This window comes from Cibotium barometz, chromosome 42 (assembly GCF_041138505.1).
Source record: "Cibotium barometz isolate CiBa-2024 chromosome 42, ASM4113850v1, whole genome shotgun sequence".
NCBI classification, from domain to species: domain Eukaryota; kingdom Viridiplantae; phylum Streptophyta; class Polypodiopsida; order Cyatheales; family Cibotiaceae; genus Cibotium; species Cibotium barometz.
In genome coordinates this window covers 22,602,554-22,617,911 of record NC_141087.1, presented here as the reverse complement: position 1 = coordinate 22,617,911, position 15,358 = coordinate 22,602,554, and the positions used below count along the sequence as shown (strand labels likewise).

Here is a 15,358-nt window from a genome sequence, read left to right as displayed (position 1 = left end):
TCAATCAAAAGGCACCGGCCGCTCCTACCAATCGCCTAAATTTGAAGGACCCAAGCTACTTTCATACAACAGAAGGCGGCCTCACATGAAGAACTTCTACATCACATATACCTTCCATGCTACCTCAATAAGCTACCTACCACCAAGATTAACCAAAGCTTATCACCAATATGCCCTATTTCACATATACCTTTCATGCTGCCTCAACAAGCTACCTACCACCAAAGCTAACCAAAGCATATTACCAATATACCCTACATCAGATATAGCTTTCATACCACCTCGAAAAGCTGCCTACCACCAGGGCTAGTAAAATCTTATCACCAATATGCCCTACATCTAGCTGAATCTACCACTTAACCTCGTACATGCCAGCTTCACGGTGTATCCTAGACCATCCACACCCAACAGCAACTTCACCACCAACCAAGGTGACGTGAGGATGTGGTTACCATTAGGAAAAGGGGTATGTTAACTACCATTTCACATGCTAACATCATTTCATCGACCCTCGGCCCGGAGACTATTTTAAGGGCACATTTCCATCTTACCTACTAGAATAGGCACCTATCGGTTGTAAGACGACATTGGAACATATAAAGAGGCCTTACCATGAGCTTAATGTAAAATACAAAAAGTCTAAGGACTTCATGTATATACGTGCTTAAAACCAGTAATAGTGGCTGTCCTATTTCTAAGTTTTGGCAAGCCTACACTAGTCAATTGTACATAATTTAATTTTGCCACTAAGACACATGCAATCCCTTGCAATAGAATACTTGTGAGCTCTCCTCCTCCTCCCACCCTCTTGCTTGTATTCTCTATTAAATCTTGTATGCTTGATAGAAGCTTGCTTGATAGGTTTGGTTGTAGGCTTATCCCTCTCATTAGCTTCTTCACTAACCACCATTTGTGAGAGAGAACCACAACGAAGGATATCTCTTTCTCTCTCATTAGCTTCTTCTCCACCCACCTTTTAATCGAGAGAAGAAGCTAATGCTTTATGGATGCTTGATAGATAGGTTTGATTACAGGCTTCTTCCTCTCATTTTGCTTCTTCCCCATCCACCTCTTGTAAAAGAACCACCATGAAGGATATCTCCTTTTTGCCTCCATTTAGGCAAAGGAGGTTAGCAACAAAGAAGCATTCCGGTGTGGCACAACAGAGTGAGGATGCAATGGCAACAAACGAGCTAGCGCACCCACATGGGAAGTTACATTGCGGCTCTATGGTAAAGTTCCAAGACACGTGATTCAGCAAGGCTAAGGTAAGCTCTTGACTTGAACAATAAGCATGGCATAAAGAAGGAAAGGACGAGGAGAGATATAAGTGTCAATGTGAAAGAGGACTCACTTTCTTCTTAAGAAATGAAAGAAGTCCCACTTCAAGCTACAAAATCAAAGCATAAAAGAAGAAAAAGACACTAATGGATAAATACTTTAAACGTATGGTCATACTAAAAATGGTTTTACAAAAAGACTTAAGCAATACATAAATTCAAAAAAGATGCACGTGGCCATACAAAATATCTTATTATACCTTAAGTCAAAGTCAACTAAGAGAAAAAACCTTAGTCCTAGCAAGGCAAGCCAACAAAGGAAAACGGCTTAAGAACGTTACTCCTATACTTTATAGAAGTATTGGTTGAGAAATTAATTGCTTGAGGACACTAGTAATGGACCCATGTCAATGGCATGAAGAAAGGGATTCTCGATACACATTCAAAATCTAGTTTAAAGCATTGTTGGGAAAAAAATAAGAGTGATGATTTTATATCTCTATTTCGTAGATTTATTGATTATATTTATAAGTTAGCATTCTACCATTTGTACCTTTCTATGTGTGAGATGTATAGTTTATAGAATCTTTACCATTTATGTCAACTATTATAGCCTATAGTCAATGAGATTTAGTTATTATTATAGATTATTTAAATTAATATTATACTTTTTTCTTAAGTCGTCTCTATTTTGATATTTTTTATTTTTAAATTACTAGTACTATAAATTTGTTTATATTAAATTTTCATCCTTATTTTCATATTCTATTTTTAATTCAATTTATATTTACTATATTCATTCTCTATTTTACTAGAGTTACTAGTAGTTAGTAACACTTAAGTTGGAATAGTATTCCTACTCTACATGAACCCATTCTACTAGAGTTACTACTAGTTAGTAACATGTTAATACTAGTTAGTAACATGCCACCTCTATTTGAAGTTTCATGTGGCCCCCACCATAATATGCATCTAACGTAATATAGATCATTATGACCCCCTTGCATAGCTGACCAAGAATGACTTATGAACACTACATTAACCTTGCCCTACATCAAATGTAACCACATAAAAGCCTAATCGTACGCTAAGGTTGATGTGATTTAACCCTAATGAAAATCACAATTTAGCACATTAAACTGATCAAACTCAACAAATTTTCAACCATTCGCCTTAATCTATCCCCTCCAGATTTCCCCTTCATAGAAAGTCATTGCTCTTATACCTACCCTAACCTAAGGTTCTATTTCCCCCACTCATCTGGAAATTCTTCTAAGCAAAATTCCACTCCACCATTTAATAATTATCACCATCCAAAACTTAAACTATCATCTTCTAAAACTTTAAAATTTGCCAAATACCACCACCCAAAACTTTATAACAAGCTTCAACCTCTCTCCGAAACTTAAAACTATCACCGTCTCAAATTTAAAACCTACTCTTTAACCTAGGCATTCTCCAAACAATAAATATAATAATCCCTTCATTGTTGCCTACATGCAACACCTTGTGAAACAAACCAATATAATGAAGACAGAGAGAGGCCATGGAACATCATGTAGATTTTCCCCGTTTCCTTAGTAGTATCGAATTAGTGTTTTAACTTGTACTTTGGATTTTGAGAAAGGAGTTGAATGAAGAGGGGGTTAATATCGACATTAGTGCTATCATACAGAAAAATTGCCTTCATCTATACAAGGAGTTTACAAAGTCACAATTACTCCGCATTCATTAAAGACCTTGAGAAGCAGTGAATCCTTTTTTTAACATCAATGTAGGTTGACCCAAGTTCTTTTACCTTACTTAAAAACTACTCAAATCATAGTCTGCAAGGGCGTAACATTTAAATTTCCATTTTAGAAACAGTATTCACATTTAAGAGTGCAGAAAGCTATGTGCATGTGTCGAGGTAAAAAACTAAGATTTACAACAACTGCGTCTCTGATGTCTGATGTGATAGAGATCATGTGTCGGCTTCATAGAGATCTCCATACATATGTCAGCTCCAATTGCAGTTTACCATATCCCCAAGTTACCTTGCACTTCCCAGATGAATCTCTCAACAAATTATACTAACCCACCAACGAGTCATAAACAACCAACAATTTCAAGCCCACTAAAATGGGTAAACGTAATTATCAGTATGCTTAGAACGGGAATGTCGTTACATATATGAAGTACAATACACCACCTAGTGTACCCTAAGGTTTTGTCACACGTAAGTCATGCTCACCACTCACAAAAAATGCCCTATAATTTTTGCTTCTCCCACCACAAACACAGTAGAGCTAAGGTTTTATCTCACTAGGAGCACAGACTCAAGTTTAAAGCCTTGCGATATACCTAGGAGTAGAAAAAGAGAGAGTACGCTAATAAAATATATTATAAGCTACTTAAATTGTGGAGAAGAAGAAGTGCCATGACAATGAAGATATAAGCTGTGTACAACATGACACCAAGAAGCAACACCACCCATCTATTCAACACCGTCATCTCAAGAACGAAGAGAGGCTATTCACGGTCATTCCAAACAAAAATAGCAAGACAGAAGTTCACAACATCATGGCTCAAACAAATAGTGATATTTTATTTTTTTTACGTTACAAGAAATCAAACGAGCACCACTCTCAGAGCAGCAGCCTCAAGGAATTGAAAACACGCTAAAAGCTCTCAAGCTTTACCGAACACGTACAAGTATAATGTCTTCACTAATACTTCGTAATACAATGCCCTGGAAAATCGGGACAACGAGATTTCATCTACACACTGTATCATCAACCAAAACACCAACAGACCAGCCTTTTGAACCACATTGCTGGACAAAAATGCCCTTTCTCAAGGCCAGGTTTGCCATTCCAATACAAAAGCATCACTCATCCACTTCTGCTGGGAACTTTAATCCCATTAGGATGTGGATGAGAAGCTTAATCCAAGATGGCGGCAGCATCTAATGGAATGAGGTGAGTGATGGGCAACTAGTCCTCCAAAGACACATTTTTTTCCAAAAAAAGAATACCCATGCTAAATCCGTAATAGGGCAGACAAAGACGACTAGACCGCAATACATGCAGATTATAAGTGACTCTAGCACCACGTTTCCAGCACCAAAAAAAATCTACTTTCTCAACTTTTGAACAAAATTAGCATGGCTGGCTCCGCAGAAGGGGAGGACCTTAAATCTTTGCTCTACATGCAGATTATAGGTGACTCTACCGCCACGTTTCCAGCACACCAAAATCTACTTTCTCAACTTTTGAAAAAAAAAATAGCATGGCCGGCTCAGCAGAAGGGGAAGACCTTAAATCTTTGCTCTAAGGCTTCCAGTCCCATAATGTTATTTACATACTCTACAAAAATAGCCCCTTACATCAGTCCTCCACATGCTGGATTTCTCCCATCAGTATCCTCGTGCTTGCCACACTGAAGCCCAATAGAGACGGGTCCACCACCTTCTTGCCCTTCTTGCCTTTCTTTTTGCTGCTTTTACTGCCAGGATTGAAGCCTTCATAATCATTTGCCTCTCCATGAGTTGATGAGTTTCTCGCTGCTGCTTCCACTTTCATCCCCATGCTTGCCATGCTCGATACAATATCAGCCTTCACAACTGCCTCACTTGGTGCAAATAGTTGAGATAATACCTCACCAGGCAAAAGGTCTTTTTGCCGAATGAACTCAACCTGAAAAGCTTCAACTTCTGCTCCTTTCCCAAGGTAGCGTGATAAGTAGTCTCCTGCTTCCTTACTAGAAGGAAGGGCAATGCAAAAATCCAAGAGAGTCATATCTAAAAAGATCTCAGTCAAGGACACCAGAACTCTCTCTCTCTCTCTCTCTCTCTCTCTCTCTCTCTCTGTCAGCTGCAGATTCGGGACATTCTTTCACAACATGGAGAGCTCCCATCCCAAGATTACTGAAGTGCTCCGATCTATGTTGGAGGAGGATAGTATTATTAGCTGAGTCTTTCTATACTATCCCTTGTTCATCCCAACATAGTGACATTTTGTATCAGCCATCTGACTCTCACAGCCGTCAGCACGCTAGTTTTTTTTTCAGTTTTTGCCATGATTAAGTATTCTCATGGATTCATTGTACTCGTTTTTGGTTGCACAGACCCCTGCGGTCTTTTGAAGACGTTAATCTCTCTCTCACACACACCCCCCCCACATCTCAGCCATTTTTTGACTTTGAAACACTATCCATGTAGTAGCAAGGTCTCTCATATGAAGGTTTTGATCTAGGTAGCTCCTTTATTTTTCTTTTTCCCATGATACAGTTAGTTATAACTTATGTAACCATTGTAACACTTTTGTTCTCATATACCCTTTGGTCGTTGTAGGCATCTCTCTCTCTCTCTCATTGTACTTATTGCACACCCAGATTCAGCTTTTTAGTTCAGTACTTTTTCATTTTGTTGGGATGACAGAGGATACCCCATACAGGTACTCCAATTTGTCTCATAGGCCGAGTTCGGTCTTTTGGAAGACGTTAATAAAATCTTTCTTTCTTTCTTTCTCTCTCTTATTGCACACCCAGATTCAGCTTTTTTTTTAGTTCAGTACTTTTTCATTTTGTTGGGATGACTGAGGATACCCCACACAGGTACACTGATTTGTCTCATAGGCCGAGTTCGGTCTTTTGGAAGACGTTAATAAATCTTTCTTTCTTTCTTTCTTTCTTTCTCTCTCTCTCTACGATGGCGTGAACCTGTGCAACCTTGCTCGCGCTTCGCGCTACTGGCGTTAGCACTTCGCTGCCCTCTGCCTGCTTCGCACCCTCTGCCTGCCTGCTTCGCGCCCTTCCTCAGGCTCCCAGCGCTGCTCTGTGCGTAGGTTGTCCGCCTCCCGTTTCGCACAAACCCCTGCTCAGGCCCCCAAGGCAACAACTAGCGGGAAATAGCCACAATGAATCTGCAGGAGCTGGAGGCATACATCAAGACAGTGGAGGACAACACCAAGAAGTTGTTGGGCGAACAGAAGAAGGTGCTGGACAAGGTCCTGAACCAACATGAAAACAGTTGGAAGGCCTCCACAAGGAGATAAAGGGCAAGAACAACAAGATTGAAGAATTGGCAGCACAGGTGAACCACCAGGAGGAGGTGATTCAGATGTTGAAAAAGACCCAGCTGCAACAACAAGAAATGCTGGAGTCTGCCCCAGTGATAGGGGAACTCCGGGCAGAAATGGAAGCCCTAAAGGCTACGGTCAAGGACCATTCAGTGGCGGAAGGGGAACTGAATATTCAGGAGGGTCTAAGGACTGACTTGGAGCAGTTGAAAGCTGCAAGTGATAAGCTTTGGGTGGAGATGGTGAAGAAGCACAAACCCCCACAGAGTATCATACATGAGACTCTCGAGGAGGAGAAATGCAGGAAGGATAGGGCCCTCCATGTGCGAGTGCAGGGGCTACAAGCGGGGGCTTCCCCCAAGGAGGATGCCATGACGCTTTGCCAGATGCTAGGAGTGGACGGGAGACCCCCCCCCTCCTCTTTGTAGGTACATGGAGGGCAGGCAAGGATATGACATGAGAGCGGCCCCTCATCATTAGATTCCCTGATGCCACCAGCAGACACCAGCACAGGTGGCACACCGGTGTCAAGCGATGGTGACAGTTCATGAAGTATGGAACTGCAATGGCATGCTGTGGTCGAATCCAGGAGGCTTGAGCGAGATTCTCATAGGCAGGGATGTCATTTTTTATACAAAGACCATCAGAGCCCTGAAAGGGGCTTACCATACATAGCCGGGTATGAGTGGGAGTCAGCTTTCTGAGGTGAGACCCGCACATCAGGATGAGTACCTGGCTCTGGAGGGGTAGCTGTCCTTTTTAGATCCCATCTTTGACAGATTTCAGCATCATCTGGAAGGACGAGGATGCACGGTATCCGGCTATAGCTTAGCAGTGACAGAGTTATACACATTGTTGTGTGGTATTTTGCACCACGCCACTCCCCTTACGCCACACAGCATGGCCAATCACCGTACTTACCATTATATGGGGATATTATGGAGTTCTCACAGCTGGGGGAAGTCCTGCTAGGGGATTTCAACGCCAGGGCGGAAAGTCAGCAAGTCCCACTACTCGATCTCGACGACCCTATCAGACTACAAGAGCTGGACATCACTGATACAGGACTGCAGAGATCATCACAGGACCGTGAGGAGGTCACGGTGTATGGGAGATATTTCTTAGAGCTTGGAGCTGCACATGGTCTGGTTATCTATAACGGGATGTCTCGATGGCCCTCCTCCAACGCCCTCGCCTCCCTTCCCTCACTCAGGAGGTACTAGCACCATGGACTACCTTATGGGATCTCCGCCTTTGGCACACCTTCTCCCCAACTTCTCCATCCCGCCACCCCCCCTTGAAGTTGACCATGCCTACCTCTCTTTCTCTCTTACCTGTACACCACTCGTCCCTCCACCACCACCCCCCATCTCACATTACACTCAGGTCCTTTTTAAACACGAGCTTGACCTTGTTTACTCCAACCACATCTACCGCCAACTCCACGATGTGGAACCTATTGTCCCCCTACCCACCCTCCCATCACAGCTCACCACCATACTCCACACATCCGCCACCACTTCTTTGAGAGGCCCCAAGTCATGATGTTCTCCCGTATGATCCACAGCAAACCATCAGTCCCACACCAGATTATCCAAGCAGTGTTTGCTGCACCCTCGATGGTATTGGATGCACTCTTCCAAACAGTCACATACCTCCATCGCATCAGTAACTTGGATCCCCACAGGTACCCGAGGCTTGCCCTAGAATCCTCAAGACAGCTAGCACTTGAGGGCCACTCTAGAGTATGGTACACACTAGTTTCCACTCTCTTACAAGGATACCAACTGGGTTTTCCGGTTAGATCTTCTCAACCTCTACACCCATTGCACATGGATCACGCCTCTGGAGCTCCCCACGAAGATGCACTTCAACAAAGATCACTTCCTCACACTCACTGAGGATGGATTCATCCCGCAACCGGGCTACTTGAGTGTTCACATGTCCCATGCCATGCGGATTGCGATTGGCCAGATACGGGTTTCATCCCACTGCCTCAGAGTGGAGACAAGTAGGGATGAGCGCATCTTCAAAGCCGGGGGATGAGCGCATCTTCAGAGCCGGGAAGCTCGTACGGAGACCCAGAGAGGAGAGGATCTACCAATTATGCCACACAGAGGTTGAGACGGAGGAGCATTACATATGCCGCTCCCCAGTATACTATGAGATCCACGGGAGGTTTCACTGACTATTTCGTGAGGGATTTGGTCCACTCTCCACGATCTTTGACTTCTAGGACCAGCGTTGCCTAGGCCTCTTCCTGCTTGAGCTCCGCAGACACGGGACACCTTCTTGAGAGAGCTTCGGCCCCAGCCACCCTGCCCCCTCCCTCGCCAACCAACCATCACCAGTTTCTTCCAGACCAAAGAAGGTGGAGGACCCCGATATAGTGGATCTTGTGGACCCTCCACGAATTTCTCCGAACCTACCTCGCCTAAGAGGAGTTACCTCAGACCGAGCCTCCGCACTCCAACGTGCCCAACGCCCCCAACCCCCCGATCACCTCATCAGCTCCAGATCCAAGACATGCTCCACCACCATCGAGCTACCTTTCCACGTGACATAGCTAAGGGAGACCTCTCGGCCATACTCATTAGTCCCATGCTTGATATTTTGGAGAGTGGTATACCATCTACTCGGAGCTGATGCTGCTCTCATGTTTCTATGTTCTTAGTACTCCATGATGAGTTTCCATGGAAAGTTTTGCATCACCCCAATGAGATAGCTATGTTTATGTTTTCTTTCTGTTTTATTTTCCATTCCATGATGAGATGTGCCATGGACATTATTGTATCACTTTGGTCTCATAAGCCCATTAGGACTTTAGTAGACGCTCTCTCTCTCTCTCTCTCTCTCTCTCTCTCTCTCTCTCTCTCTCTCTCTATATATATATATATATATATATATATATATGAGGAGGATGTCACATTATGAGTCCAAACACATGAGGTTCTTTTGATGCCTACTTTATTGTATACATAGGGTCTACATAGTACATTGACCCTATCGATCCTTTCGGCAAGTAGTCTTTTATTTGTTCATTTTGTCTTGACATCCAGTTTACTCATGGATCACATGTAACATCTTTTTGGTCTCATAAACCCTTCACGTCTTTCGTAGATGTCAATAACATCTTTCTTTCTCTTCTGACCCTCTTCCAGTCTTTCGTAGACGTTGATAACATCTTTCTTTCAAAGCTCTGACACAGATGCCCCTATTCGATGGACCATAAATGCACACTGACAGTCTATGTGCCACTGGTGCCGCCTTGCCTCGCGGGCATCTCCCTAGACAGGGCGATAGCTAGACACCTGAGACCCAGTGTGGGCCTAAAAAGATGCTCAGCTTTAGATCCGAGAGATCCTCTAGAGTTATAGGAATGCCGTTCCACGAGCAGTAGATGTGCAGTGCCTCTCCATCATCCCAATTTGATCCCTATCATTGTATCATTGTATCATTGTCTCATTGTAGCATTGTACCACTCGCATTTACATGGCTATATTTTCTTTCAGTTCTAGTTGGGTTTTTTATGTTTTTTCCATGAATCAATCACTTCATGGACACATTGTAACACTATTTGTCTTTGGTCTTTGGTAGAGCTTAATAGAACTTACTTCCTTTCTTTTTCTCTCTCATTGAGTCTTTTAAAGATGTTAACATTACGTTCTTTCATCCTCTCCCCCTGGTCCAATAACATCATCACCCCCATCCATAAGGCCATGGTGATGGACCATTGGACCCTAATAACTACCGGACAATCATGATTGGGGTAACACTCTGGCCAAGCTCTACGAGTCTGTGTTGGAATCAGAGATTCGTTCCTAGGCAACGAGATATGGAGACAGGGCTAGAGGGTAGGCCGGCTTCTGTAGGAGAGATTCCACACTAGATCATATCTTCATAAACAAGGTTAGTACAAACAAAGAAGGGTGCACGCAAGCTCACCACCCAACTGTAGGTTCGCGTCCACAAACCTCCCCCGAGCCAAGGGCTAAGGTTCCACTCCCACGGGTCCATGCCAATCAGCCATGGCGTCCCATACCACCAATGTCTACCCACGGAGGCCCTTAGCAAGACTATCCGTGATCTTCCATGTCCATGGCTAGAGTAAAGCCTCTTGGTCCAAGTCTAATCAATAATACCCCAAGACTCACTTATATAGTGCTTTGTTGCTATACACAACAGTCCAATCATAAATAGCCAATAACCTTGAATTTATTAAATTTGAACCTAAGCCACTTGAATCAGTATGCTTTTCGTAATCTTAAGGCTCCCCTAACCTTGTTGGGACTTGGATTAGTCCCTAACCCCAAGGGTCAGCGTTAAGTACAAACATTCGTTGAGGAAGCCACGTCACAAAAGCAGGGGGTCCACTGTTGCTTTGTTGATTTCCGCAAAGCCTTTGTTAGTGTAGCCCTACTAACTACTTGGCCACACTCTGGCCAAGCCCTATGGGTCTGTTTTGGAATCAGTTCATGGGCAGAGAGACATGGACAAAGAGCTGGAGGGCAGGGCAGCTTCTGTAGGACATACTCCACACTAGATCATATCTTCATATTGAAGACTATCATTCAGGAAGCCACGTCATGGGGTGTACTGTTGAATTGTGGATTTACTATCTCAAGCAACTTTAGAGTTGGCTCTTCACCACATATGATATGCGAAGTGATGGCCCTACACGAGCCTGAGACATGCCGCATCAGAGCACCGCGGGGGCTCGCAAAGGAGATCACTAGGCTGAAACATAGATGTCCTCTCTCTGACACTTGAGATATCCCATTTCATTGAAAGGCTAGGAGGTCCAAGCTCTCCTCACTCGCCTCACTCATGGTCCCAGGGTTGTTTCTGTACGGCGTACGACAACTTATCGTACGGAATACTGTACGGATTTTTTAAGGAAAAAAATTCCCCCAAAAAAAATAATTTTTTTTGGTATGAAATTGTCTTTTTTTTGCTTATCTATGGCTGTTTGAGCTTCCTCTGTACTATGATGCTTCCCTCCTTTCTAAAATACTCCATATCTAGACTTGGAAATACCTAAGTTTATAAGTATTTTTTTAAAGCACCGTATTTTATCGTACGACAAGAAAAACATTTATATCGTACCGTATTTTCCCGTATGGTATCGCATCGTACAAACCGTACGGTATCGTACCTGACAACTATGCATGGTCCCCACGCATCACTTCACATATGCAGACACTATGGACATAGTCGAATCATATGTATATCTGGGGGTGTCACTTTCTCCGGCACAATCTTCACCATGCACAAGGCTGGCCAGAGTATGCTGCCTTAGTCCTCCTCAAGAGAGAATGTTTCCAGGCACTCTTCCAAGAACCCAGCATTAAGCAGTGGCTTTTCAATATTATGGTAACACCTGTGGTAATGTATGGGTACCCTTTTGGGGGCCAGATTTGGAGACAAGAGACTGGAGCAGGGCTGACAGCTTACGTGTGCTGTTGTTCTCCCACGCCTTGCCTGCTACTCCCAGCTCTTTTGCACATCACCAGCTTGCAGCACCTTCCTGAACCCTGTTACTCCCAACTCTTTTGCACCTCAACGGACGCGTCACACGGAGGAGTTTGGTACACCAGTCACCCAGTGGTTCCTCCTACACAGGTGCCATACGGATCATCTGCCACCCTGCACACCTTCTGCCCCTCGCCCATCACATGTTGATTCACAACATTGACAGACTAGACAGACATCCGCCTACAAACTCATATTACATGGATTGCACCTTTGTACAATCTTACACATGCTCATACAAAGTAAAACATGATTAGTGAATGTTAGACATGCTTAAACATAATCATAGTGCTTAAGAAAAGATGGAGCCCCCAACATGAAGTTCTATCAGGATCACTTCCTACACATTTAAAAGGATGGCTTCATTCAGAAGCCAGAGTACCGACTACCTTCGTGGACACATGACATGCGGATTGCAATCGGGCAGATCAGAATCTCATCACACACCTGCCAGTATAGATAGTGAATTGGAAAGAATGATGGTGCCATTGACGGGGAGCAATCCTTTAGCTTCTATTAATGTTTTTCTCTAATTTTTTATGATTATATCCATTGAAGGCAAGCTCACTAGCCAACCGTAGGTTCACTCCCACATAATTCGAAGCAAAGCATCTGTACCACATTCCATCATACTAGCAAAGTTCGGCGCAACACCCCTGCTAGTGGACACTCTTCCAGACATTGACATGTCTTTACTGCATCTACACCTTGGACAGGTATAGACTCCCAGGATGGCACTAGAAGGACGCATCACACAGAGGAGTTTGGTACACCATAGTCACCCAGTGGTTCCTCCTACATGGGTTCCATATGGATCATCTGCCACCCTTCCTTGAATGCACCTCTTCTGCCCCTCACCACAACATTCACAGGTTCATCCACACAGACCCCCGCCTACACACTCATATTACATGGATTGCACCTTTGGAGCTCACCCACAACATGCAGTTCTTTCAGGATCATTTCCTAAACATTTAAAAGGATGGCTTCATTCAGAAGCCAAGGTACCGACTACCTTCGTAGACATCACATGACATGTGGATTGCAATCGGGCAGATCAGAATCACATCACAGCACCTGCCAGCATAAATAGGGAGAGCTGAGGGCATTGCACGGGAGGATAAAATATGTATATACCTAGCTGAATCCAGGAACATGCCCAATTTCACCTTTTAGGAGCGTGCATGTTATATACTCGTGGTAGTCAACCCACAAGACTATATAACTATCAACTCCATTATGCATAGTATGGACTAGATACTACGACATCCCCACTCACGTCATCAGTGGCCAATAGTGGGTGTAGAACTCTGTATCAAGATATGCTCTCACATACGCACTCCACACACACACACACACACATAAGAGCATATATTCAAACAAAGCCCTTCGTACTGAGTTTCTGTCAAACCTCCGGAGATGCAAGGCAGACTCAGCCATGATGAAGCCTAGCACTAAGGGAAGTAGCAAATAGAAAGAATTAGTGCAGCAAATAAGTAGTTGATAGGGAAAATGCACCGAGAATATGCAAAATATGTTCTCTGGAGACTGAGAAATAGGAGCACTACATCTAAAGATGCCCAGTGTATCTACGAGGAAGATTTCATTACCTCTTCAAAGATGGTTTTGGCCCACTCTCCAGGATCATTGACTTCCCGGACCAGTACTGTCTGGGTCTATACCTGGTGGAGACCAGCACCCAAGCGCCGGACACCTCACAGCCACCCATCACTAGCTTCGTCCAAGATAAAAAGCACAGGCCACACGAGATAAGCCTCATCCAAGCTCCATTAGACTCTTCACCACTAGGCCAGTTACCAACGCTTTGGCAACCTCAAAAACATGAAGCAATGGACCCCGATCAATTTAGTTAGACACGAGTAGAGACAGTTGCAGGACAAGGATGACAATATCTGGGTGAGGTGTGTTCCATTGAGCAGACTCACTGTGTTCACACAGAGCAGGGATTAGGTTGGAAGATAAGTCAAGCAACCATGTCACCTATCATACATTTCCAAGGCCTGAGCAGCAATCACTCTAAAAAGTAACATGAGGGGAACATGCAAGGAGGCTTCTCCTTGATTCAATCAAGAAAATATGAAGGCATACCCATGTGCCCAGGCACATCCACCCCCCTCTACCACGTGATGAGAAAGGGTTATCTGACTGTCATAGTGCGCTTTGTCCAGTGTCAAGGAACTGAACCAAGGTGCTTCAGATCAGGGGAAAACAGAAACATAGGAGCACCAAGAGTGCCCCCAACATTCAAAACACAAAAGCTGAGAGAGAGGCCTACTATTTGTGAACTGTTCTAAAAGTCTGCTTTATGTAAGGAATTGAACCAAGGTGCTTCAGATCAAGGAAAAACAGAAACATAGGAGCACCAAGAGTGCCCCCCACATTACACAACACACAAAAGCTGAGAGAGGGGCCTACTGTCTGTGAACTGTTCTAAAAGTATGCTTTATGTAAGATAGCAACGTGTCAATCCTTCAAAAAAACATGAGAACGAACCACCCTCTTAGTTGTACTCCCGTCCACATTCTCCATGGCAACCAGCTGACAGTAGAGGGAGTCTTTTTTTTTTCAACTGGCCTTTTGGCCCAAGATCCTCCCACAGTTACCAAATTTCACCATCCGTAGACAGCTGCCCGTAGGCGCTTATTTATCCACCCGTAGGCAATGCCGCCGAGGAAGCACCAAGGGCGGTTTTGAACCCAAGACCTCTTGGTCCTAGGCAAACACCCTCACCACTTGAGCTCTCACCTCATTGGCAATAGTAGAGAGAGTCTTATGGCAAAGTTTTGTGAGAAATTTACATTGAGCTCTATGCCCCATTCACCCATTCCCATTCATGCCTCTAGCATGTTTGAGTATGTGCTTAACTGAAAAAAACAGCATGCACTTAATCTCAAGCCTTTCTAGCATTACGGTTACTTTTTCTTACTTCATACAAATCTCACACTAAGCTATGTGCAAATTCTCACGACTTCTTACAAAGGATACCATCACTGCCTGTAATCCTCTTTATCTGCCCCTCGCACCATTGATGGAATGCCTTACAGTCTGAGATTGTGCTATCAACAACAGAATATGATGATGCTGAAAAAAGGACACAATAATCAGCCTCCACATTAATCCATGACCACATAACCGAATTCGCATTCAGTAAATGCTAGCAGCTCAAAACTGCACCATGGTGGCAACATGTTTAAGATGAGAAATGTGCTACCTGGTTCAGTAGATTTTCCTGTCTTCTGTTTCTTTCCCTTGACCGGAGCAGAGGGTTTCTTGGATGCAGAAGAGTCTGGAAAAGATGGAAAGTCACAGGTGCTGGTGTTTACAGACACAGATTGGCCAGCCTCATTAATTTCTGCAGATTCCTTCTTAGATGCACCCTTTGAAGCTTGGCTCTTTTTGGATGATGCAGCACCATGGTCAAGCCTGCTTGCAGATACATGGAGGTCACTGAAAACAGAATACCCA

At 43.9% G+C, this 15,358-nt stretch overlaps 1 protein-coding gene across 7 annotated transcripts in view; it reads right to left on the bottom strand.

Annotated features, from left to right (window-relative positions):
- Window positions 1-4,375: 4,375 nt before the first annotated feature.
- Window positions 4,376-15,358, bottom strand: part of LOC147614269 (protein ESSENTIAL FOR POTEXVIRUS ACCUMULATION 1-like) — a 39,619-nt gene continuing 28,636 nt past the window's right edge. For 5 of the 7 annotated variants that reach the window (XM_086780837.1, XM_086780834.1, XM_086780836.1 and 2 more), the window contains 3 exons: window positions 15,105-15,340; window positions 14,879-14,974; window positions 4,376-5,061 (listed from right to left, as the gene is read on the bottom strand). In XM_086780837.1, coding sequence (XP_086636963.1) covers window positions 4,649-5,061; window positions 14,879-14,974; window positions 15,105-15,340 — 745 coding nt within the window. In that variant the 3' untranslated portion in view covers window positions 4,376-4,648. The remainder of the gene's footprint in view (window positions 5,062-14,878; window positions 14,975-15,104; window positions 15,341-15,358) is intronic. The other 2 variants (XM_086780838.1, XM_086780835.1) reach the window with 1 other exon arrangement.